This window comes from Sorex fumeus, unplaced genomic scaffold, assembly GCF_029834395.1.
Source record: "Sorex fumeus unplaced genomic scaffold, SorFum_2.1 ptg000007l, whole genome shotgun sequence".
NCBI classification, from domain to species: Eukaryota; Metazoa; Chordata; class Mammalia; order Eulipotyphla; family Soricidae; genus Sorex; species Sorex fumeus.
Genome location: NW_026606064.1, coordinates 3,439,044 through 3,465,278, shown reverse-complemented (window position 1 = coordinate 3,465,278; position 26,235 = coordinate 3,439,044). Strand labels below are relative to the sequence as shown.

At 62.5% G+C, this 26,235-nt stretch overlaps 1 protein-coding gene across 1 annotated transcript; it reads right to left on the bottom strand.

The window, feature by feature from the left end:
* Window position 1: 1 nt before the first annotated feature.
* TNKS1BP1 (tankyrase 1 binding protein 1) lies at window positions 2–25,109 on the bottom strand. Its single transcript, XM_056133006.1, is given in 19 exon segments — window positions 2–468; window positions 781–853; window positions 2,518–2,675; window positions 2,996–3,132; window positions 3,233–3,383; window positions 3,546–3,900; window positions 8,406–10,411; window positions 12,835–13,353; window positions 13,355–13,489; window positions 13,491–13,742; window positions 13,744–13,929; window positions 13,931–14,098; window positions 17,677–17,749; window positions 19,998–20,194; window positions 20,196–20,243; window positions 20,245–20,457; window positions 20,459–20,619; window positions 21,642–21,750; window positions 25,014–25,109. Coding segments are annotated over 17 exon segments (4,914 nt in total). The 5' UTR covers window positions 21,736–21,750; window positions 25,014–25,109; the 3' UTR covers window positions 2–468; window positions 781–792.
* Between the last annotated feature and the right edge of the window lie 1,126 nt (window positions 25,110–26,235).

The following is a 26,235-nucleotide window of genomic DNA, read 5'->3' as shown; positions in this document are numbered from 1 at the left end:
ATTCCCAAAAAAACTTTATTGTTGCAAGTGGCAAAATGTCATTGGTCTCTCTGTGGGCACCGGGCAGGGTCAGGGAGAGGAGGGAGAGAAGGGGGAGGGGGGTGGAGGGGGGATGGAATAGGACTCCACTCATTACAAAAAAATCAAAGGCTTTTTATAAAAAAGGCTATAAATTGGTATCAAAAGAAAAAAAAAACCAAAAGCCCCACAGGAGGCAGGAGGAGGAAGGAGAGAGGGAGAAGGGGTGGGTGGGGGTGAGGAGGGGACCAAGTCCTGACCGCTGACGCCTGAAGGGGGGTGGGAGGAGGGGAAGGATATACAAAGTGCATAAAGGCGCCTCCTCGGGTGCTCCTGGGAGACAGAGGAGGGGCGGAGGCTGCAGTCCCGGGCGTGCAGGACGCTCCTGCCTCTCCTGGGACCCCCGCAGGGACCGACTCTGCCTGCCTGAGGCGTCCAGATGGGAAGGATCTGCAGCCAGGAGGGAAGGAGACAGGTGATAGGGGAGGTAGAGGAGCTGTCTGGGCCACCCTGCTCAGACCACGGGAGCCGGTACTGGGCCCCCCACCCCGGCGGAGAGGAGGCCTGGAGCCCAACGGCCCTGAGGGTGGCCAAGATCTAGGAGGGCCAAGCAGCTCACCCACCAGACCCAGGAACAGGTCACCAGCCTCACACAAGAAGTTGGGGGATGTGCTGAATTCTCGAAGGAAGACCCCACTTTTTCTCGACTCCCACTCCACTCCGAGCTCCAGACAGTCCCCCATGGTAGGGAGTTGCTCTCACCTCAGTGACCCCTCAAACCTTCTTCTTCTTTAGCTTCAGGGCTTGCAGCCAGTTGGGTGATGAGCTTTCTGACCTTGAAGCCAGGAAGAACAAAGGTCATAAGGGAAATGTTAGCTGGGACAGGATGAGCCCAGAGATAAAAAGAGCACGGAGGCTTACAGCCAAACATCTGGTCATGAGTTCAAATCCCCAGTGACCCACATGTGCCACAGGGTTAAGACCCTGGCGGCAGGACAGTTGGTAAATTCTGGCCACCTGGGAATCAGTGATTCCCTAAGTGCAGCTTCTGGTCCCAAGTCTGCTGCCTGGTGTGTGTCTAAGTGTCAGAAAAGGGGGTACACACACACACACACACACACACACACACACACACCCCACCGGGAGCTCAAGTGAAAAGAAATACAAACACCAAGGACAGGCACCACCAGGACTGTGACCACCACCACCTGTGTGCCACATCGAAGCATGGCCCTGGAGAGGACCACGGCCAAAGGAATGCAGGCCTCAGGGAGCACACAGCTGAGCAGACGGTACAGCTTGGCATGACCCCAGAGACCCCCAGTCACCACAACAAGGGAAGGAAGAAGAGAGGGAGGGAGGGAGGGAGGGAGGGAGGGAGAGAGGGAGGGAGGGAGGTAAGAAGGAAGAGGAGGGAGGGAGGGAAGGAAGGAAGGAGGGAAGGCAGGGAGAGAGGAATTGAGGGAGGAAAGAAGAATGGAAGAGAGGGAGGAAGGAGAGGAAGAATGGAAGGAAGGAAGGAAGGAAGGAAGGAAGGAAGGAAGGAAGGAAGGAAGGAAAGAAGGAAGAGGAGGAAGGGAAGGAAGGGAGGGAGGGAAAAAGGACGGAAGGAAGGGAGGAAGGAAGGAAGGGAGGAAGGGAGGGAGGGAGAAAGGAAGGAAGGGAGGGAGGAAGGAAGGAAGGAAGGAAGGAAGGAAGGAAGGAAGGAAGGAAGAGGAGGAAGGGAAGGAAGGGAGGGAGGGAAAAAGGACAGAAGGAAGGGAGGAAGGAAGGGAGGAAGGGAGGGAGGGAGGGAGGGAGAAAGGAAGGAAGAGGAAGGGAAGGAAGGGAGGGAGGGAAAAAGGAAGGGAGGGAGGGAGGGAGGGAGGGGAGGGAGTGGAGGAGGAAAGGGAGAGAGAGAAGGGAGGGAGGAAGGAGAGCAAGAATAGAAGGAAGGAAGGGAAGAAGGAAGGAAGGAGGAAGGAGGGAGGGGAGGGAGGGAGGGAGGGAGGGAGGGAGGGAGGGAGGGAGGAGAGAAAAGGAAGGACGGACGAAAGGAGAGAAAAGGAAGGAAGGAAGGAAGGAAGGAAGGAAGGAAGGAAGGGAGGGAGGGAGGGAGGGAGGGAGGGAGGGAGGGGAGGGGAGGGGAGGGGAGGGGAGTGGAGGGGAGGGAGAAAGGGAGAGAGAAGGGAGGGACAGAGGGAAGGAGAAGGAAGGAAGCAGGAAGCAGGAGGCAAAGTTCCACCCTGGCCCCCCTTGTAGACCCCGGGAGCACCCGGGAGCCATCCCTGAGAACACAGCCAGGAGCTGCCCCCATCACGGTGGGTGTGTGACTCCAAACCAAAACCCAAATAAAAATGAAAAAGAAAAGGCACCTGGGACCTGGCTGCAGAGACCAGAACTCAGCCTCAGTGATCGCTCCCCTCCACCGAACCCTACCCCGCTCCGTGTCCTCCTCTTTAGTTGGCTTCCCGGGGGGTGGCGATTAGCGGTCACCCAGAGCAGACGTCCGTCACCTACCCTGAGGATTTCTCTGGCTTGGGGGGTAAGGCGAGGGGCTTCCCCAGCCCCGGGACCTTGCAGGACTTGGAGCGCTGCACGGCCGACTCCTTCGGGTGGGGTTTGCTCTCTCCTGGCTCCCCCTCCTCGGAGGAGCGGTTCCGGGGGCGTAGCTTGGCCTGAGGAAGGCGCCCGGAGGCGGTGACATTGGAGAGAGGGTCACCGAGGACCCAGCTGTCTTCTCCCGAATGGGAACAGTCCCCAGGGCTGGGCCAGGCCAGGTCAGTGCGGACTTCCCATCCCCTATGCTGCCCCCTGAATCCAGAACCCTCCCACTGCCTTCCCTATGGGTCATGGCCATCTCCCGGACACCCCCGGGAGGGGACCCCAGCCCCTAATGCAGGTCCTGCACTGTGGGAGGGGATGAGAGGCCTGCAAGGGGCACGCTGGCCGGGGTGGGCGCCGGGCAGCAGTGGCCGCATGACCGGGGCAGGGGTACCTTCAGGGCCGACGGGCTCAGGCCGGGAAAGAGGTTGACTTTCAGCCCCTTGGTGCCGCGGGGAAACCGGGTGCAACGGTTCTGAGGCTCCTCCACCACCTCGTCGTCGGAAGACGGCAGCCGAGAAGCCCGCGGTTCTGCGAGGTCCAGGAGAGGGGACTCGGGTGGGTCCCCCCTGCCCCGCCCCACCTCGGGCTACCCGGCACCCCGCACCCCTGCACGCGGTGCTCTACCCACCCGTGGAGTCCTGGAACAGGCGCGCGTCCGAGTCGGCCGCCTCCGACAGGCCCAGGGTGCCCCCCGGGCGGATGGCGGGGGCCCGGTGGCCGCGCTTGCGCCCCAGGTTGGCGCGACTCCGGTACATGGCACTGTCCAGAATCTCGGTGTCCTGCTCAGGGGCGGGAGACATGGCAAGACCCCCCGTTAGGTTGGTCTCAGGGCATGACATCACTTGCATCCTCCCGCAGGGGACAAGGCTCATTCCCCCCACCCCCGCCCCAGTCCCAGGGGACCTGGGTGAAGGCCACGTCCCTCCTGGGTCCCCGCTGACCTCGATGAAGGAGAAGTCCTGGCTGAGGGAGCCGGGGGATGAAACCTGGGGAGGGCGCCGAGGGGGCCGCGCGGGTCCCTGCTGGCCTGGCCCTGACCCCGGAGGCCCCCAGGTGCCGTCCACCTCTTCGGTCCGGCTGGCCTCCCCGTCGGGCTGGGGTCTCCAGGAAGGCAGAGGGGTCCGACTGTCAGGTTCGGGGCACTCGGTTGAGGCGGGGACCGCACCCACCGTCGCCTCCTCGACTGTGGACAGGCGCTGAAGGCGCGAGGCCGCCGCCTCCCTGCTGGCGGCCAACATCTCTTCCAGCAGGCCCTGGGAGCCTGGGGGCGGGGAGCGGGCTGAGCACCCACCGGGGCTGTGAAGGCGACACAGCAGAGGACACCAGGTCACTGGGAGGTCAGACTGCCCTTTCCTGGGAGCCACTGCCCTGTGTGGCCACCCCAGGCTAGAGCTGAGCTGGCCTGGAGGGTCCCACTGAGGTGCTTTTTGTCCTGCGCATTTTGGGGGGGGGGGGCAGTGCTCGGAGGTCTGTGCCCCTGTGAGGGCGCCACCAAGGGCTCCCATGGTGCAGAGTGCTTCCTCCAGGGGTCCCCGCTGAGACTGGGTGCATTACGCCCTCCACCCCCGGAAGCCTTGAGTTCCTGTCACTTCCCCAGGGTCCACTTCGGCCAGGGGCAGTTCCTGAGGCATGAGCCTGGCACCCCAGTTAGCCTCAGCCCCCACCCGGCACTCCCAGAACCCCCTCTCCCCCCCCAGGCACACACATGCCACTATGCATCTGCACACACTGTTTCCTGGTCCGGAAAGTATCTTCCCAGCACTGGGCGGACCTCCCTGGCCTCCAGCCCTGGCCCCTGCACCCCAGCCGGAGCACCTTTGTCCCCACTGTCAGCTGGTGAAGTCCTCAAGGGCAAGAGATGAGTCCCTGCTGCCCTGTGTGCCCAACATCTTGCCCAGGACAAGACACGTGTCGGTCCAAATGGCCCGCATGAAGGACAGGCCGGGTCAGCTGGTCAGGATTCCCCACCTGCGGGACCCTCCCAGCACAGCAGACCCGGCCACGCACATGGCTCTGGTGTGCACCATTTGCCTGTCTTGCCTAGAGTGCCTTGCCCCGTGCCACACCACACACACATGCATACGTACACACATGATGCACACACCACATATGCACTCAGGACACACACACACACAGAGGATGCACACACACGCGCGCAAACAGGATGCACACACACAGGATGCACACACCACACACACACTCAGGACACACACACAGGATACACACACGCATATACAGGATGCACACACAGAGGATGCACACAGTATGCATACACACAGGATGCACACACATAGAGGATGCAAACACACACGCATACAGAATGCACACATACACACACGATGCACAAACATGCACAGGCAGAACCTGCATATACACATACAGGATGCACACAAACACGTGTGCACACAGGATGCACACAAAATGCACAGAAACATGTGCACACAGGATATACACACAGGACGCATACTCACACGGGATGCACACACAGGACACATGCATACAGGATACACACACACACAGGATGCATGCATACAAGATGCCCACAGGCTGCACACACAGGATGCATGTACACACAAGATACACACATACAGGAAACACAGACACACACAGGCTGCACACAGGTGGTGGGAAAGGCTGGGGGGTGTGCCAGAAGCTGGGCAGCTCCCTTAGGGGGATGGGACGGGGCAGGGCAGGTGTGTCAGCCCCAGAACAGAGCTGGGAGGCCGAGAATGAGAACATGTCACTGTCCTTCCACAAGCTGCTGACAGATGGGAACAAGCGCTGTCTGGGAGGGAGGGGGTGGCAGAACAGCAAGGCAGCAGGATGGGGAGCAGCCCTGGAAGGGGGCCAACGCCAGCTCACCCGGCTGCCTCCATTCAGGGGGCCGGGCCGGCGGGGGCGCGCCCCACCCAGCTCAAGGCAGTCTGGCCCAGAGCATCCTGCAGGGGTGAGGCCGAAGGGCCAGGGCCAGGGCACTGAGGGGAAGTGAGACACCAGGGAGCCAGAGCCGCGCCCAGAGATGGTGGGGGGTGGGGGGACTGGGGTGCATGCACACACACACGTGTGTGTGTGTGTGTGTGTGTGTGTGACAGAGAGACAGAGAGACAGAGACAGAGACACAGAGAGGGAGAGGAAGGTGGGGTTCACAGTGTGTGCATGCCTGTGTGTGTGTGTATGCCTCTGTGTGTGTTCACGCATGCCTATGTGTGTGTGTATGAGAGAGAGAGAAAGAGACAGAGATAAGAGAGGGAGAGGAAGGTGGGGTCTGCAGTGTGTGTGTGCCTTTGTGTGCATGCCTCTGTGTGTTCACGCATGCCTATGTGTATGTTTGTGTGTGTGTGTGTTTGTGTGTGCGCGCGTACCCGTGTGGGCCATTCCTGCTGCCAGCTAACCCCACTCAGCCTTCTTCCACCTCAGGGTGCCCAACACAGCTGTAACTGGACATTCCAGCAAGGGGGTGGGGGGGCGCAGTGGGGATTGGGGGGGCAGAGCACTGCCAATCCAATGTGGACACAGTGGCACACACACCCCAGCCCCCACCCCCACCCCACTCGCCTACCCTCGGTGTTTCTCATCCATTCCACACCTCCGTCCCCTCAGTCATAAGGAAAGCACGTCAGCCGAGCTGGGGGTGTGGGCAGAAGGCACAAGCCAGGCCAAGGGTATCCCCGCTCCACACATGGTCAGGACGGTCAGCACCCTCCACCCAGCACCTTCTAGGGGCCTCGTCTCATGGTCACCCACTGCAGCCCTCGCCCCCTCCAGAGCCCGAGGATGCTGAGGGCAGGGGCTCCTACCAAAGATGCACCCCCACCCCCATGGCTGGTATCCTGCAGACACGCCAACCATCAGTGTCCCTCCCTACTTCCCCGCAGCCAAACGGGAAGGCCAGGGCTAGACAGGGAATGTGTTGAAAGGTGGGGTGGGGGGTGGGGGTAGGGGCTATCCACCTCCCCAGTAAGATGCTCACAAGACCGGGTTCCCAGAAATTTTAAAGGGATCCATGATCACAAGGAGGCATACTGCCTTTTTGAGTCTCAGTTTCCCCTCCCATGAAATGAAGAGGCTGGTCTCCTTGATCTCTGAATCTGTCAGCAAGGTTTCTGCTCTGCTGGGAAGAGGAGGCAGGGGAGAGGGCCAGCAGGAGCTCTCTGGGCTTGGGGACGGTCATTCCCACCAGGTCGATGTATGTGATCTGGGGGGGAGGGGGGCTGTGCACTCCCACACTCTCCCATGCCCCGGACCCCAACACCAGCCTTGTCCCAGCTGTGCTAGGCAATCCAACCAATGACCGCCCCCTCTACCCCGTTAGGGCGACTGTGGTCCCAACTCAAGAGACAATAACAAAAACGTCCCCAAGGATCTCACTTCATGGACAGCTCACATCCATCCAAAACCATCTGATGGTTTGGTCTGCAAAACCATCATAACCGGTCACATCCAACCAAATTTGCAAAACAGAGTTGAAGATGGTCGTGAGCCTTTCCCCAGATTTCTGTGAGCTGAGTAAGATCCCATCACTTGTATCAGCTCCTGATCTCAATGACAACCATGGGAGATACAGACTAAGTCACCTGTGCTGTGCTCCCCTGTATAAACACACACACACACACACACACACACACACACACACACACACACAATTACACAATGGCAGGTGCACCCCAGACCTGAGAAGGCACAAACCCGATTGATTCCACCAGCTGTGCTGAGGACTTTCTGTTACCTAGGAAACGGCCACCATATATATCCTTTATGGAAACTTCCAGAGTGGACAATTGTCCCTCAGATTCTCCTTAGCCCATTAGTTGTCAAGACACATCTGCAAAATACTGTCTCAAAGAAAGGTATGTCGGTTGCCTTACTCTTCCTTTTTTTTTCCCCCCCTTTCTTTTTGGCACTCCTGGTGGTGTTCAGGGGACCATATGTGATGCCAGGGATCGAACCCTGATCGGCCGCATGCAAGACAAACGCCTACCCACTGTACTATTGCCCTGGGATCTTTCCCATCTGGCCCACAATCAGCAGCGAGAGAAGCTCCAGGGTCAAAAAAAGAAAGACCTTTCACAGGGTGTGTGTGTTGGGGGTGGGGGGGGAGGTGACAAAGCCTCACATCAAGGGCAGGAAACGGGAAAGGAGACCTCGCCACCCCCCCAGGTGTGGAATCACCTGGTTGGTTTTAGAACACAAGAACCGACCCCCCCACCCCCGCTGCACTGCACTGGGAAGGCAGCCCATGTGCTCCCTGCAAAGTCTTTTTAACTTTATGGGTGGAGGCTGACATCCACGGTGTCTGGAGGCCAGATTCCCACTCCTTGGGGTTCTTTGCATGTGTGTGTTTTGAGGTCACCCCCAGCAATTACTCCTGGCAATATTCAGGGGTCCGTACGTGACGCTGGGGATCGAACCCAGGTCAGTCCCGTGCAAGGCAAACGCCCTCCCTCCCGGCTGTACCATCACTCTGGGGGCTGCCCACCCCGCTCTGGACCTGGATGGGCCATGATGTGAGCACCATGCCCGAGGCCCCAGGGGGGGCACCTCCGACTTCAGGCCCAAGCAGCACGGGAAAAGGAGGAGCCACTGAACCACGTGACCCCATTTCCTCAACCACTGCCACAGCCCTGAGCAAGGGCAGGTAAACAATAGCGTGGCTGGCAGCACCCAAGACTCAGGACCAGAAGACACAGTGCCACTTGGGGGGGCCGAACACACGCTCCACACGCAGGAAGCTCAAGTTCAATCCCAGGCACCGCAAGGTCCCCCCCAAACGCACATGCAGCATCCTACAAACACAGACTCACCTGGCTGCGAAGCTGGACGCGTCTCCTGGCTCCTTTCCCGTGTCTTCGGGCTGCGGCTCCTCGGGGCCGGGTGAGCGGCCTTCTTGGCTGGGGCTGTCGGCTCCGCTCGTCTCCCCGACCCCCAGCTCTCGGGCCTCCAGGCCAGGGGACAGGTGGCCGTTGCTCCTGAGGGTTGGCTCGGGCGGCTGGCTGACCTCTCCCACCCCGTGCTCCCTGGCTTCACTGGGGGTCCCCAAGTCCTGCCTCCAGTCCATCATCTGCCCCACGCCACACTCCCGGGGCCCTTGAGAACCTTCGGGCTCCGGGTCACAGGGCACCTCCAGGTTCCGCAATCCCAGATTGTCGCCCCAGTCCACCTGGCCCGCCCCGCCCTCCCGGGGACCTGGGGCCACATCGCTCAGGCCCAGGCCAGCTGTCCAGTCGGCCTGGCCTACGCCGCGCTCTCTGGATTTCAGAAACTCCCCAGCCTCCGCCGCTGACCAGCCGGTCTGCCCCACACCGCTCTCTCTAACCAGCTCCGGGCTCCTCCCGCTGACACCCGTCCAGTCCTTCTCCCCGACGCCGACCCCCCGGGGCTCCTCCTCAGGGCCCCCCGCTGTCCCCAGCGGACCAGCGGCCAGGCCTAGCTCGCTGGAGCCTGGCGTGTCTGACCAGCCCATCTGGCCCACGGCGTCCTCCCTGGCCTGAAGCAGACCCCCAGAAACCACACAGCTGGGCACTTCCAAGTTCCTGAGGCCCAGCTGGTCAGTCCAGTCCATGGGTCCAGCCGAGGGCTTCTCGGGGGATGCGAAGGGGCTGCCCCCAACCTCGTCGGATGGGCTCAGGCCCGCCCCGCTCGCCCGGTCATTGCCAATGATGCCGAACTGATGGTTCCTCTCGGCGGTGCCGGTGGTGGAATCCAGGCCGAACTCCCCGCTCCAGGCCCGCTGCCCTGGCCCAAAGGCCACTTCGGGCTGGGAGGCGACACCCTGGCAGAAGTCGCTGGCCCAGCCCCGGGACCCCACCTCCCCATCACCCCGCTCCACCTGGCCGGGGCTCTGAGCCCCCAACCCTGCCGGGCCCTGCCACCCACCCCCGTCCAGACTGCCGGTGCTGCCCTGCCAGCTGCCCTGCTCTCTCTGGACCGGAGTCCCGGCCTGTGCTGGTGAGCTGTTGGACCCGAACAGGCCCCCCGCCTCCCCGGCCTGGCCACCATCCCCGCTTGGACCCTTCTTCTCAAACTCCTCGTCCTGCTGCTGGGCGTCCTCGGGACTGAAGCCGGCACTCAGGGCTCTCGGCCCGAAGCCGCGTTCCTGGGAGCCCAGGACCCCCGAGCCGCCGTCACCGTTGCCACTAAAATCCCTCATCCAGGCGCTGTTCCCGAAATCTGGGTCAGGCTGCGCTGTCCCCCGGCCGCCATAAGGGTCCAGGGAGGGTTCCCGCTTGCCAAACTCCCAGTCCTGCTCATCGGTGTCCTGGCCGCTGTACCTAGCCAAGGGGTCGTCCCTGCTGGGCTCCGGGCTGGCCGGGCCAGCGTCCCCACTCAGCGGCTCTCTCTTCTCAAATTCCCAGTCCTGGAGGTTGGCATCCTGGCTGCTGTAGGCACCTGTCGTCAGGTCCCGATTCCCGAACTCGTCGTCCACGGCCCGGTTGCCCCTCTTGGTGAACTCCCAGGCCTGTGTCCCTGGGTCCAGACTCTGTGGGGCTGGCGGTGTGCCCACCACGAGGGCCCGGGGCTCTGACATTCCATGTCCCTCTCCCAGGCCGGGGCTGATGCCTGGCTCCTCCTGGCTGGCACCGCACTTGCTGGCCCTTTCCTTGGCACTCCCGTCCCCAATGCCCGGCCCACACGGGCTGGACCAATCGCTCTTGGTCAAGCCTGGGTTCCCCCGAGAGCTCGAAGCCCCGAGGTCATAGTCCTGAGTAGGGTCCTGGGACCAGCTGGGAGGGCTCAGGCTGCAGGGAGGAGGGTCTGTCGCAATCCCAAATTCCCTCTGCAGATCTTTCTGAGACCAGCCGAGGAGTCCCTGGGAAAGAGAGGGAAAAAAAAAAAAAAGGAGACAATACTCGAGTCTGTTGACAGGGGCAGGAGAGAGGGGGTTGTGCAGGACGGCAGTGGGGAGGCAGGGCTTGGCGGGGCGGCAATCCTGGAGCAGGATCAAGCACTGCTCAGCTCCTGAGTGCCCCACTGGGAATGCAGGGCCTCGCCTCGCGGCTGTGTGACCTTCAGCAGAGCACTTAACCACTCTGGTCCTCGACAGAAAATGAGGCTCATTCCAGCGGCACACCGTGCTTTGGGGTGATTAAACAAGCTCCTCTCCGCCAAGTGCCCGGCACGCAAGCCGTGACCTGTGGCCGTGTTTACAGAGCTTGGGGCAACACTTGGCTCACAGCCAATAGGAAGGCTGCCCTGGGGTGGGCTCTGGGGTCATGTGGGGAGAAAGCCGAGGCTTGGGGCACCCCCCAACACACACACATACACACACACACACACCCCTTTCCCAGGCTGAATTCCAGTAGCACCCCAAGCCCTTATGTCTGCGGGAGTCCCCATTTCCCTTCCTCCCTAAGGGAGGTGCCCAGAGGAAGCCCTGGCGGCCAAGCCTCAAGCCCAGAGGGCGGGAGGGGGGGTACAGGACAACAAACAGCTATCCAGCCAAGCCAGCACAAGCCGGGGACCCCACCGGGGCTCCCTGCAGGCCCCCCCCCACCCCGGCCCCTGACCCCCTGACTCACTCCAGCGGGCGGCTGAGCCCGGCGCTCCGGAGCCTGGGGGCTACGGAGCCGGCCCGCCTCGTCCCGTAGCGCGGCGTTGGCCAGGAGCCTCTCCAGGACAGACACGCTGGGCTCCCCCAGCCCAGACATGGCCCCCCGAGGTGCAGCTCCCCGCACCCAGACCTGTCCCAAGGCTCGGGCTCCCTCCGAGCAGCTGCAGCTCTGGCGAGCCCCGCCCAGCAGCTGGGTGAGTCACCCACATCCCGGGGACAGACACACCTACTGCAGGAGCCAGCCCCGGGGCTTAACTCCTTCCTGCTCCGCCTCCTTCTCCTCCTCCTCCTGTCCAGTCCCGCCCCCTGTCCACCAGCCCACCCCAAGTCTTCCCACTGGGCTGGGAAAATGCATTTCCAAAGCCACCTGGACACCAGCCCTTGAACGTGGGAAGTGGCCAGGGGAGGAGAGAGGACAGGGCCACCCCCTGGGGCGGGGAAGCCCGCTGGTCAGCACACTTGCCAGAGCAAACGGCTCCTGAAGGGCGGGTCCCTAGCAACCCACTGGTGCCCACCACCCATCACTGGGGCAGGGGGGGTGGGGTACAGAGATGGTTCCTGCTCTCCTTGTATTAGAGGTAGAAACTGAGGCACAAGGTCACGGAGAAACCTGGAAGTCACGAGCCGGGAGACTGGGGTGATGGGGGGAAGAGTCAAAGATTAAGGGCAATAATGAGCCTGAAGTGCTCCCAGCTCTACTCCTCTCCCCTGCAGCCCTTCCTCTCCAGACAGACGGACGAACGGACATAAAACCCCATCCTTGTCCTGCTTCTTTTTTTTAAGCTTTTGGACCACACTGAGCGATGTTCAGGGGGTTCCTTCTGACTCTGCACTCAGGAATCACTCCTGGTGGTGCTCGGGGGACCCTATGGGATGCGGGGGATCGGGCCCAGGAGGGTCAAGCGCCAGACAAGCGCCCTCCCCGCTGGACTGTCGCTCCGGCCCTGTGTCACCCACATCTTACCCCCACCCCCCGCCCACTTCTCCCCTCCAAGGGGCAAAGGTCATTCCTGGGGCTCTCAGCCAAGAGGTCAAAACCCGTTCCCACAATTCCCACGACGGAGCACGGGGCTCTGGAATGCAGAGTCACCGGAACTCACAGCAAAGCGGCCTCAGCGCCCTCCCGCGCCCCTGGCCAGACCACACACAGCTGGGGGGTGGAGGGGGTCGAGGGACATCCTCAAACGATAGACAGACAGACGTGAAGATCCCCAAGCCCTGGGCGTGGGAGTGACAGCAGTACAGCTACTCGCCTTGCACACGACTGACCCAGGGCTATATCCCCAGCATCCCAGACGATCCCCGGGGCCCACCAGGAGTGACTCCTGAGCACAGAGCCAGAAGACGCCCACCGCCCCTTTCCAAAAGAGACTGTACCACTGAAGCCTCCCGTTGTTCAACGATTTGCTGGAGCGGACCCAATAACGTCTCCATTGTGAGACCTGGTGTTACTGTGTTTGGCACATTGAATACGCCATGGGGAGCTTGTCAGGCTTTGCCGTGTGGGCGAGATACTCTCGGTAGCTTGCTGGGCTCTCCGATAGGGGTGGAGGAATTGAACCCGGCTCAGCCGGGCTAGCCACGCACAAGGCAGGCACCCTACTACTATGCTATCGCTCCAGCCAAAAGAGAAAAGAAAGAAAAGCCCAAGCCCCAGTCCTGGCTTCCCTCCCAGCACCCGCTTCTGGGTCCTCACCTCGGAATGGGGACCAGGCATCCGCAGGTCCTCACGTTCGGGGCCCGGGCCCCCGCCCTGAGCTGTCAGCACTCAGGGGCGGTGGCGAGGCCAGGAGGTCATCCAGCCAGTGGGAGCCGTCGGCAGGGCCGGTAGGCTCGGGGGATGCCCGGGAGAGGTCCGGAGGCTCCGTCCTGGGTCGGGTGATCTCGGCGTGGGCCAGGGTCACGGCCTCCTCCTCAGCAGGCAGTGCCTGGCCGGGCTTGGGGCAGTCGGCGAAGAGCACGCAGGGCTGGTCAGAGGGTGCTGGCTGCTGCTGCCCCACGAGGGGCTCCCGGACAGGCAGGACGGCCTCCCTGGTGGCCACGGGGAGCGGGGACTCCTGCCCGGCCACAGGCTCCCACTCCTGGTGCCGCTCCTCTGCCTGCAGCAGGGCCCGGCCCGGAGGGGTGGCCGCTGGGGACCAAGGCGGACTCTCCTGAGAGGTGCCCGCGTCCTGCACCCCGGAACCTGGCTGTCCTGTCCCCCTCGGGAGCCGACCGGGCCCCGTAGCACTGCTGCTGCTGCGGGGACGCACCTTCCTCCCTGGGGGATGCAGCCCAGTCGCTGGCCTCAGCAGCGGCCTCAGCAGCCTCGGTGGCCTCCGTGATGGGAGAGGGGGGGCGGGGAGTCCAGTCGCCAGGCCCCCAGCCCTGCAGGCCGCGAGGGGAAGGTCCACTCGAAGGACTGGGACAAGCTCCAGTTGGACTCGGCGCCGCTCCCGAAGGGGCGATCCAAAGCCAGCTGGCTGCCCTGTGACTGGGGCAGGGCCGCCAGGGAGCCCCCCAGCTTCTCAGGGTCCTGGGTGGGCGGCTGCAGCACACCTTCAGAAAAGCGCCGCTGGGCCAGGCTGGCAGGGCGAGGGTCGCTTGCGGGGGGCCTCTGCGCCTGGTGGGATCGTCCTCGGAGGCTGGAGCCCCTCGGCTTGCTCCATCAGGGGCCGGGGCGAGGTGACTGGGGGCAGCTCTGGGCTGTGGCGTCCGGAGACCTCTAGGACGTCCCCTGTCCTCTCGGTGAGGAGGGCTGCTGGGTCTGGGGGCCTGGCGGGAATGGTCTGCAGCCAAAGCTGGCGGTGGTGGCGTCGAGGGGCGGCGGGGAGAGGCGGAGGGACTCTGGGCTTCCGGGAGCGAAGCGTGGTGGCGACCTTGGTCTTCCTCCGGTGAGTCTGGGATGGGGGAGGCCCCGTTCTCAGCAGCAAGGCCGGGGCTGGAGGGCACCCCGGGCTTGGCACCCTGCAAGGAAACATCGCAGACCATCAGCAGCCGGATGTGGCGTGGGAGGTCTCAGCCCCAGACAGGGGGAGGAAACGGCGAGCCCGGGTGTGTGTGTGTGTGGGGGGGGGGGAATATCAGGACAGCTGGGAGAGGCCCCAAAGGCGATGGGGGCTTCTTAGGGACCACCAAGCCCCTCCTTCAGTGTCCCATCCACCACTACCCCCAAGTCAGGGATGGCGTCCTTCACTCCAGAAGGTTCTGTCCCTCCTCCATCCTCCTCCCTGGTCCTCCTCCTCCCTCCTCCCTCCCTGCCTCCCCCCCCGCAGAGGTGCCTGTTTTTGTTTTTGTTTTTTGGGTCACACCCAGCGATTCTCAGGGGTTACTCCTGGTTCTGCACTCAGGAATCACTCCTGGTGGTGCTTGAGGGACCATATGGGGTGCTGGGAAATGAACCCGGGTTGGTCGCGTGCAAGGCTAACGCACTACCCGCTGTGCTATCACTCCATCTTTTTTTTTTTTTTTTTGCTTTTTGAGTCACACCTGGCAATGCTCAGGGGTTCCTCCTGGTTCTGCACTCAGAAATTACTTCTGCGGTGCTTGGGGGATCATATGGGATGCTGGGGATCAAACCCGGGTCGGCCACGTGCAAGGCAAATGCCCTACCTGCTATACCATCACTCCGGTCCCCTAGGCTTTGTCTTTACCGGTGACTGTGCCCTGACCCATATCAGGTTCGAGCGTCTGCGGGTCTGCCCGCCTCCCCCCACCCCGTCCCTCTCTCGGCTCCCCCAGCACCCCCAGACCCTGTGCGAGCACAGCCACTCACCCCTGCTTCTCGCCGCCCCCCCCCCCACCCCACTGTCCCTTCTGCCCTCTGCTATTCCACCATCCTTCCGGCCTCTTTTATGCACAGCCTCGACTGCGCCCTTCACTGGCCCATCCTGCGGATCAGCAGAGGCTCAGCAGCACTCTAGGCCGCGCCCGACCACCCCACCACGGCCAGTGGTGGCCTGCAGTCCCCCCTGGACTTCCCCTCCTGCCCCTTGCTCCAGGCCACACATCCGGCTCCTCCAAACTCTGACACCGCGTTCCCCCCCCCCCCCACTCCTCGCCCAGCTGCCAGCCTTGCTTCCGGTCCCCGGAGAACACAGAGGCTGTGGACAAGAGAATCTCCCACACTACCCCAGCCTGCCAAGAGCCCGAACGCCCCACTCCCCTCCCCCACCCCCGCCCGGGGCCCGTCCTGCTCAAGACTCTGGCACCAATCTGCCACTCTTGGGCGGCTGTTCCCATCCGCTGGTTCCGTTCCTTCCCTTTTCGAGAAACAACACACGCTCGACCTCACCTCTCGCTCCCTCGGGCCACATCGACAGTTCCTCTTGGTGCAAACCAAGCTTGCCCCAGCCCCGCGTGACCTCAGTGCTCATCAGAGCCCCCAAGGCCCTCCAGGACATCCAACCCCAGAGGGGGCTTCTCCACTGCTGGACACCGCCTCCCTCTGCCTCCCTGCCCCAGGCTTTCCTCCGGCTTCTCTGCTGCTCCCTCTGCCCAGAGCTCGCAGCCACACCCCTGGCCCACTCCTCGCCTCTGGCTTCACCTGTGGCCCCAGTGAACTCATGACACAGTATGGGAATGTCTGCACGTTGCAGAGTCCCGAGGTCTCCTCCCCAGCTCACTCTTGTTCCTGGAACCCCACGCTCCAAGATCCATGATCTATCTGCCCGCTAGAAGTTTCCATGTGGACAGCTAATGGTGGTCTTCAACTACCGCTTCACAAACAAGAACTGGCCCGTATGTGCATAAGGTGGGGGCGGGCATTGGTAAACCAAGTACTGCCTCAGTCCCAGCTGCCCACCAGGGGACCCATATGCCACCCCGGTGCCAGCCCTGGGGTGTAAAGAAGCTGAAGAATGCTAAGGAGGCATCTCAAGGGGCTGGAGTGATAGCACAGGAGGGAGGGCATTTGCCCTGAATGCAGACAACCTGGGTTCAATCCCCAGCATCCCGTATGATTCCCCAAGCACTTCCAGGAGTAATTCCTGAGTGCAGAGTGAGGAGTAACTCCTGAGTATCGCCAGGTGTGACCCAAAAAGGAGGAAAAAAAAAAAGGAATCTCAAATGCCACAAACACAGATGACACCAACTTCTCCATCTCTCAGGGTCTTGCTCTAACACTGGACCCTGCCCCCCCCCCCCCCACTCCTGTCTGCAAACCCCATGCCCGCCTGGCTTGGCTAACTCCCAGCTCCCAGGGACAGGCAGCCATCCTCTCACTCACACCTGGGTGGCTCCCTGGTCAGCCAGGTTGCCCTCGCTGCCAATCTGAGGCACCTGCAACCAAATTCTGAATCTAGAGAGTGCACAGACAGGACTCTTAACCCCAAAACCAGCTGCACGCCGGCTGCCTGCTTGCTGTAGGCAACTGGTCCCCCTGGGTCAAGCTGAGGTGCTCAGAGCATCCTGGGATCAGAGGCTCATCTTTGGGCCTCACTGCCCCCCCACTCTGGTCCCCCACTAGCCTGGCTTCCTAGGCACAGAGGCATGGACGGTCAGACATACGACTTAGTTACTGCAGAGCCTTCTGCCAAGAAGCGGGTCCCTGCCCCACCCCTGCCCCCACCCCCCACACACACCCTCTCCCTTCAGGCACCTGTCTGATGCGTCACCCCATCTGCCAAAGAAGGTAACTGGGACAATTGGGCCCATGTGTCAAGTGGGAGGGGCCCGAGGTCAGAGTACACCTGGGTGCAGTTCTCAGCCATCTCCTGAGCACCTGGCTTTGCAGAGGAGCTCAGTCAACTCCGGCTGGATGGCTGGAAGGACAGACGGACAGACTCGGGCGAGCAAGGGTCCTCCTTGGGGAGCAAGGATGTGGTTTCTTTATGGGCCTGACTCAGGGGAGTGAGCGGGCTGCCTGGCCAGCCAAGCATGCAGGGAGGGAACCAGTCCCCAAGCCAGCGGATCTCGCCTCTCCCACCCCAGGGCACCGTCCTCAGGCCAGAAGGAGCCTGAGTCAGACATTTCAGCTTCAGATCCTCTGCTCAGCCCGAGCAGGTGAGTTGACAACCTGGGCGAGCCTGACACCCTGCTCTCCCTGACATGGGATGCTGCCACCAGCCGGGGTCATGTTAGTCAAGTTCCTAGAAGGTGTTCAGCACACCGCGGGCACCTGCTGGGGACACTGATTTACTCCCAGGACCGAACATTCTTGGGGTCTGAATCTCACACACTGAGATCAAGTCGCCCAGAGACCCCAGCGCATCTCCTGGGGTCGGAGTGATAGTCCAGCAGGAAGGGCACATTTGTCTTTGCACATGGCTGACCCCGGTTTGATCCCCAACATCCCATATGGTCCCCCAAGCACTCTCAGGGGTAATTCCTGAGTGCACAGCTAGGAGGAAGTCCTGAGCATCACCGTGTGTGTGAGACCCAAAATGCAAAATAAATAAATACTGCATCTCCTTTGGGGGAGGGGGCCTCGGGCGCCCCCATATGAACAGACGAGCACAATGGACAGACCGAGAGGGCGCGTTGGGTGACACATGCCAGCACGAGGATGCAGTGACTCCGATACACAACAAGGAAGGTAAACTCACATTGGCTGGTGGCTCTGAGCTGGCCTGCTCATGACCCAGGTCCCCGTTGAAGGCCCGGTTCGAAGCGGGGCTCCTGGGAGCGAGAAAGACAGGGTGAGGAAGTGCAGAAAGGGGCCAGAGGTCGGAGCCGTGGGCAGAGCTAAAGCACCAAACGGAAGGCACCCCCTGCCCCCACCCCAGAGGTTACCCTCAGGACGAAAACCGGGCACTTTCCCTAGAGAAAGTGCCCAGAAGGCCACATTCTTCCAGGGCCTTGAGGAAAAGCCTCCTGCAGGCCCACACCCTCACGGGCTCCTCCCAGAGCGAGGGGTGAAGGTCCTCCCACTGGGGAGCATGCAGCTGGTCCCGCTGCCCCTGCCAATCCTTCTAGAAGGATTGCAGGGGGAGGGCAAGGAGTGGAGGGGGGCGGGGGTTTGGGAGAGTGATTTTCCGAAGCTGAGGCTGTTCCCCTTCAGGCTGTTCTCACTTGGAGCAAGGGCAGGAGTCAGAGGCAGCGTGGAATCCAGCCTAGCCGGGGTGAGGGAGCAGAGGAGTTGGGGCCCAGGGCACAGGGGCTTCACGTGGACTCTGCCCCGGGCACCTTCACTGGATGGAAGGGCCGGGACCTGCAGCTTGGCCAAGGCCATAGAGAGGGGGCGAGGGGGATGGGAGCCCCCGCCCAGAATGCTGAGGACCAACCAGGACTCAAGCTCAGCCTGTCCTGAGAATGGCCTCCTTGGCCGGCAGCCCACAGCACCTGCCCTGCCTTAGCGCCTCCTCTGCCGTCCACACCCGCTGCCCCCAGGGGTGCCTCCGGGCCCCCTCTTCCTCTCCACGGGCACCAGCTCCAGACCAGCACACTCACATCTCGCGTGGTGTCATGCTGATTCCAGCAAGCCAGGCGGGCACAGGGAGTGTCTGTGTCTTATCTCTCCCATCTCGCTCCTCCTCACACCACCACGCAGACATGTGACTGTGTGCACAGGCATGCACACACAAGCGCACACTCGTGCACGTGCCCACACACGCCCGCACATATGCACGCATGCACACATGCACACAAGCACATGTACCCATGCACACACGCATGCACACACACAACCATGCACACATACACACACGCACATACGCACAAGCATGTGCACAGACACATGCGGGCACAGGCGCTCACACACGCAAGGACATACGCACACACAATCGTGAGCACACAAGCATGTGCACATACATTAACACACGTGCACACACACACGCACAGCCCCCTCCCCCCCAATACATGGCACTCTGGTCCAGCCACATGTGGCAATTTAAAGCACAAGCCCTGGACTCAAATAAACCTGAGTCCAAACCGCCCACTCTACCTTTCAGTTGCTGACGGAAAGGCTCATCTTTTTTTAGGGGGAGCAGGGGATAAGGGGCCCCTCCAGTGATTCTAGGCCAGCCGGTCGGCCAGGGGTTCAACGCAAGGGCCCCTGGACGTAGTGACACTCTGGCCCAGAAGTACCACAGCGGCCTCCAGGGCGGCACCCAGAGATGCTTGGGGAACCACGTGGAACCAGAAATGGAGCCGGAGTGGTACCAGAGATGGTACCCAGAGATGGAGCCCAGTCCGGGCACATGCTAGGCGTGCAGCCTGACCGCTGTATCTCTCCCAGAGGAACCAGAGGAAGCCACTTTCTTTTTGGTTGGGGCGGGGGGGGGGGGGGGGCGGGGGGGGGGAGTGGGGGACTGTCACCTCCAGCAGCGCTGGGGGCCGTGTGGTGCTGGGGATCAGACCCAGGGCCCCTGCACACACGGGCTGCTCCCCAGCCCTTGGGCCATGGGTCCAGCCCCAGGGGAAAGCGGCTTCTGAGCCCCAGTTCCTTCAATGCTAACACAGATCTTACTCTCCTCCCCAAACGCCATGGCTGTGGGTGAACGAGGCCAAATTCAGCTCTCATTTATAAAGAGAAACTTCCGTTCCCACACCCGAGGGCCCAGAGCCAGAGTACAGTGGGGCAGGAGCACAGAGCGTCCGCAGCTGAGCTGGGGTCTCTTCCAGCGTTCCCGAGGGTCCCCTGAGCCCCACCCGGGAGTGATCCCCGAGCACCGAGCCAGGAGTAAGCCCTGAGCATCAAGTGTGCCCCCCCACCCCCCAGCCCAAAATAAAACAAAATTTCCCCCACTGGCACTTGGACACAGCTCGAAATACTCATCAACTCCGAGAACGGCAGTTGCACAGGACACAGGAAGTTCTACCCGGGCTGCAACGGGGTGTAACGGGGTCCCCTCACCGACACGTGGACTCACAGTCCCAGACAGGGCGACCCTCCCGCCTTCCTCCTTCTGACCTCCCCCCTGCTTACCTCTCCTCCTCAGGGGTCTTGCTGCGTCCTCCAGGGCTCTCAGCAGGCCCCTCCTGGGACTGAGCCTTAGAGAGGGTCCCGCCGTCCTCGTCGCTGGCACCCGGCCCCACGCTATAGGTCCTGGATCCGTACCTGGAGCTGCCATCGTGGTTGAAACTGAGGCGGGAGCCCCAGAGGCGGTCGGGGCTGGCGGGGGGGCTCCTTGCGTGGCTGTTCCATCTTGGCAAGGATCTCCTCCACCGTGGAGGGCCGCGAAGCGCTCCGAGGCGGGGCGGAAAGGGGCCGGGGCCTTGCGCACCCCCGCAGGGGCCGGGCAGCGGGCTGGGGGGGGTCGTCGGGGGGAGGTCTTCTTTCCCCGGCCTCCTCCTTCCCCGTCTCTCCTGCGGAAGGAGCCGCCTCGGCCATGGAGCGCGTTGGCAAAGGGAAGGGGTCGCTTGCTGCCCCCGTAGGGCTGGGGTCCCCGCCAACATGTTCATCTTCCGGGCGGACGGCAGCTCGGCCAGGGGGCCCCGAGGGGGGCGAGGCCCAACGGGTACCAGCAGGCTGGGCTTGGCCGGGAGGGCTGGCTTGGCAGGCAGGGCCCGGGGTTTCGGCTTGACAGGGGGTTTGGCTGGAGGGTCACCTAGCGAAAGGAAGGGGGCGATTGTGGGGGGCAGGGAACACCTTCCAGGAAAACCAGGAAGCAGGACTTCATTTTACCTTCTCTCCCACCCCCCACCCCCGCCCCACCACTGCAGACTCAGACTTCTCAGCTCATGTCACATGTCACCTGTCCACCAAGTCAGCCTTGATTGTCCACACACTTTACAGAAGCACCTTCTCCCTTCTCCAAAACCGGACCAATGCCTGGTCACTTCCCCTTAGAGGCCGACGCTAATTAAGGGCCAGCTGGGGCCACTCCCACCCACCCCAGCTTTTTCTCACATCCCACTGGACACCCCCCCTGCACACACCCCCTCCCCCGAATAACTGATCAAAGGAACCAGCAAGCAAATGACTTGGCTGAGGTCAGTCACCCTCTGTCCAGCTGAGCTTCCCCACTTGGCCTCCTGACCACACCCCCACCCCCCTCCCACCCCCAACTCAAGAGCACAGCCCGGCCACCTCCCCACGGCCACCTCCCCACGGTCATCCGGTACGAGCAGGAATGCAAACTTACTATTGACCTGAGCCAAACACAAGTCAATCTGCTACAGGAAGAAAACAAGGCCGGCGGGTGGCCTTCTATATAAGGCAGTCCAGGGCCGGACAGCGCTCGGAATCACTTACTCACGGGCCACAGCCCTTCCAGGAGATCCCCACACACTGCCCACTCCTTGGGCTCGGCCTCGAGGCTGGCAGCCAGGTGGCCCGAGGTCACACCCCCACGGGGACAGGTCACTTCTCCACTAGGAGGCCTCAGTTTCCCTGTCCAGCTTGACACTCGCCATCCCCGAGGCCACTCTGCGCCTACCTGCAGGGCTCCAGGGTCTTAAAACAGTTCTGGGGGGTGCTGAGGCAGCAGGAGCTTCGAGAACCTTCAGATCATATCCTGCACTGACACCCCCCCACCCCCACCCGCACCCCATGGGCTTCCCACCCACCTCCCTGGGTGGCACAGGGCCTCTGCCCTTCCCCCATCTCCACCCGGCACCCATGGGTTACCTGGCTCTGAGCCGGCCACCACCGGCTCCTCCTCCAGCTCCCGGGGCGGTGGGGAAGCCATGGCCATGCTTTCCCTGAGAGTAGACACTTTCATCACCCACGGCAGGACCTGCGTGAGAATCGAGAAGCCCCGGGCGGGGGCAGGGGGGGGTGAGGCTTGGAGACCCCAAGGGAGCCAGAGCAGGAAGGGATGGTGCAAGGAGGGGAGAGGAGAGGAGGGGAGGGGAGGGGGGGTCCCCGCAGGAGGCTGGGCCAGGAAGTCTCCAACTTCCATTGAAGGCAGCAGCGTGTGGGACAGGAAGAGGGAACTTTGCAAGGGGGGTGCAAAGGGTTCAGGGGGTTCCCCCCACCCTTGGCTCCCAGCAGCCAAATCCTCACTTCTTTCCCAGGCCCACCTAAAACTCTTGCTTCTAACCTGCAGGGACCCCCCGCCCCCCCACAACACACACACACACACCCACACACCTCACCCGCTGCCTCCCTCCCTCCTCTGGCCAGCTTTCCAAAGACACCCCACTCACCCCTCGGGTCTGGCGGCCCGGCCCGTTGGAGGTATCGGTTCCTACCTAAACCTGGCCCGAGTCTGAAGCCTGTGAATCACCTCCTGGGAGACGGGAAAAACCCGCTCCTCCCTGACCTGCAGCCCCGCCCCGCCCCGCCCCGCCAAGGCCTCCCTCTTCCCCGCTGCCCTGCCCGGCTCCTCTCCTTCCTCCCCTCCCTCCAGCAGCTGGGAGTGGTTCCCTCAGCCCCCTTCGCCTCCTCCCTCCACAGCCCGGCCCCCACGCCCGCCTCCCTCCGAGCTGTCTCATCCAAACTCGGAAAAATAAGGAATAAAAAGTAAACATCTGGAATACATTTTTTTTTCTCTCTCTCTCCCTCTCTCTCTTTAATTTCTCAATCGCTTTGGCTTCAGCTTGGAATTTGATGAGGTAAAAGCCAGGGCCTAGTCCTGTTGCCATAGCAATGGCCTCCCACTGGATTTCCAAAGCCTTGCCAAGAGGAAGGAGGAGCCCGGCCCAGGGCGGGGAGAATGGGACAGGGCTTGGGAACATCCGGGGGGTGGGGTGGCCTGGGGGAGAAGTCTCTGAGGCACCCCTTTCTACTACGGTCTGGGTGGGACAGCAGGGCTACTGAGGGGGGGAACCTGTGAGCACTGGTCACCAACCTGGGGGGGGGGGCGGTGGGAGGGGAAGAGGAGGAAGCAGGCAGAAGAAATTTCAGACCAAGTGACACACAGTCCGGTGACAGATGCCAAACAGGTGTCCCTCCTCTAAGCTGAGATTGGGAACCGGAGCTTTCCGGGATGTGCTCTGACAAGATTCTAGCACGAGGCGGGTCTGTCATTCTAGCACCTCGGGCACACCGTGGCGTCCTCCGCTATGCCTCAGTTTCCCTCTCTGAAAACCGGAGTTGCTGAGATAGTGGGGAGGCCTCAGAGAGGCCATGTGAGCACAGGGCTTACTGTACGCTGCTTAGCGGCTGTGTGAGTCTGAAAAAACATAGATGTTGGGGCTGGAGCGATAGCACAGCGGGTAGGGCGTTTGCCTTGCAAGCGGCCAACCCGGGTTCAATTCCCAGCATCCCATAGGGTCCCCCGAGCACAGCCAGGAGTAATTCCTGAGTGCATGAGCCAGGAGTAACCTCTGTGCGTTGCCGGGTGTGACCCAAAAAAAGCCAAAAAAAAAAAAAAAGTAGATGTTGGCCATTACTAGGAAGAGTCCCTTCAGGGTCCACCAATGACCTAACACCCTTGGTACTCCTCTCCCGGGCCAATTCCTTCTCTCCACCCCAGTCCTGTCACCTGTCTCCCAGACACCACTGCCGCCACCTCCTCAGTTCCCATCCTGGCTCCCACCCACAGCCCACCCCCCCCACCCCCACCCCAGGCTAGAGAGCCTGAGGGACAAGGCCCGTTCTGTGCCCAGGAAGGGGTGTGCTTCCCTCCACCCGGTATGCACAGGTCCCCCCCCATCCCCCTCAGGACACCCCAACCATCCCCAACCCGCAAAGGGGGACTTGTCTCCAACTCACTCACTCTGGCTAGCCTGGTGCAGGCACCCCTGGCCACTGGCTTCTGCCAAGCTCACCTCCTCTTCTCACTCGGGGTCCCACCCAGCTCGCTCGAAACGTGGGTGCCGGGGAAAGGGGACCGAGCTCTGGGCTGAGGATAGCCCCGCAGTTACCGAGGAAGAACAGCTCGCTCTGAGTGGGTGAGTAACTGTGCAGAGCCCGTCCAAGTGTGTGTGTGTGGTGGTGGGGGGGGAGGGGACACAATTAAAATAACACAAGATTGTTTCCTTGTCCTTGAATACTATTCTAAGGGACACGGAGTGGGCGGTTAGAAAGGAGAGCTAACTGGCCCCCAGAGGGTAAAACCCCTGCCCCTGGTAACCTGATGGCAACCTCTGCGGTAGGTGGGGCTGCTGTCCAGAAAAGGGAGGTGGGGAAGGGGGTCCGCTCCCCCCAGCTGAGGAGGAGCAATGAGCAGCGCAGAGCCCCCTCCCCCCCAAGGCAGCAAACCCAAGTGACCGAGGCCCCAAGCGGCAAACCCAAGTGAATGAGGCCACGCACGCACGGCCCAGAGCTGGCCCAAAGCTGTAGAATCACTGTGACTCTGAGCGCTCGCTCCCTACCCCAAGAGTCAGTGTTGGAGTAGGGGGTTGGGGGGAGGCTGGCTGACTCCCCGGCGAAGGCCGCCAGAAGGGCTGGGCAGAGGCCCAGCCGGGCCTGCTCCAGGCCGGGGCAGCTGCCCAGCGAGGTCGCCCCTCTGGGCCCCGGGGATCTGCAGCTGGATCCGGGGCCGGAGCGGTCTGCAGGGCCGGCCCGGGAACTGCGGGAGGAGGGAGGGATACCGGGCAGAAGGAACAGCCCGAGGCCGTCTGGAGGGGCCCAGTGGGGAGCTCTGGACACAGAGGGGACCGCGGCAGCCCAGGAGGAGGAGGAGGAGGAGGAGGGGGCGGTGCGCGGGATGCGAAGCAGCGGGCAACAGACGAGGGACTGGGGACGCGGGCCGGGTGGGGGCGGCTGGGGGCGTGCCGAGGGGTGGGGGAAGGGGGCTTGCCGCTGGACCCAGGGAAGGGGCAGCGGGGGTCTCTGCGGCCCCTCCTCCCCCCGCCCCCTGGCCCCGCCTCGGCCTCGCCCCCTCCCCCAACACCAGCTCCCAACTCCGGACCGTGCACACGCGTCAGCGTGCCCCGCGCTCCCCCACCACCCCACCCCCCCGGAACCCCCGTTTGCCTCTTGCAAACTTTACTCCCGACCCCCGCCGCCACCTCTCTTTCCCTCCAAGCCCCGGGGCCCGGCTGGCCAGCGCCCCGGCGCTCCGGCCTCTCCCCCGCCCCCCAGTGGCGGACCCCGCCCCCGCGCACTCACGCGCTCCCCACGGGCTCCGGCTCCGCACGCCTCGGGCTCGGCGCCCCGACGCCAATCCCCGCCGCCGCCGCTGCCGCCGCTGCCGCTGCCGCCGCCGCCGCCGCCGCCGCGGTCAGCGCCCCGCGCCAGCCCCGCCGGGGCCCGCCCCCGGCCCCGCCCAGGCCCACGCCCCCGGAGCGCCTCATGAATATGCATGAGCCGGCGGCCGGGCACCACTCGCCGGGTCGTATGCAAATGAACGCGGCCCGGGGCGGGCTCAATTATTCATGAGCTTTGCAGCGGCCCGACCCGCCCCGGGCTGAGAACCGGGCGAAACTGACGCAATTCAGCCGCTCCAAGCGCGTGGGCAACGTGGCCAACGAGACGGCTGCCTAGAGAGGACGCGGCGCGGGCGGCCAGGTCTTCCCGCGGCCCCGCCGCAGGGTGAGGGATGCGCCTAGGGGAGTCCCGCCTAGGGAGGAGGTTGCCGCGGGCCCACGCAGTGGTTTCCCAGGGAGGTGAACCCCTGATAACCTGCTCAGCGTGGCGCGCCCCCGCCCCCCCCCCCCCCCGCCTCTCTCTCTCTCTCTCTCTCTCTCTCTCACACACACACACACACACACACACACACACACACACACACGTATGCAACTTCGGATTTTGATCACCCAGAAAGATAGGGCGGGCTTCCTTGATTATTCTCATTAATCTCCCGTTAGGTGTTAGGCCCCTATCCCCTTGGTCGGTCCTTCGCCACAAGAGCCAAAGCTTCAAGCATCCACAGGCATGCCACACCTTTTCCTGCAAGTCCTTCCATCCCTCCCCAAACTCTCTTCAGGTTCGGGTTTCCATTCCCCTAGGTGCAGGGAGGCTAGTCAATCCTGATGCCATTATCTAAAGCCTTAGAAGACCCTGAGCTCATAGGTGATGAAGGCTGGAGCCCGGAGCTGCCTCCCTGCGCCTGGCTAATGGAGTGGGACCGCCAGAGAGACTTCCTAATCAGATCAGCTCTCATTTCTACACTCTCAGGTTGGCCCCGCTGGGCAGAAGAGGGTGAAAACCAATGCTTGTCCAGCCGGGAACAGAACAGCAAGCAGCCGGGAAGAGAACAGCAAGTACCTGGAGACTGGCTTCCTGGCTGGTAAACAACACCCAGGAAATGAAGGACATGGTTTCCAAAGTCAGTTCCATTTATTAAATGTTGATTTTTCACAGACCAGAGATACAAAATAAATGTAGAAAT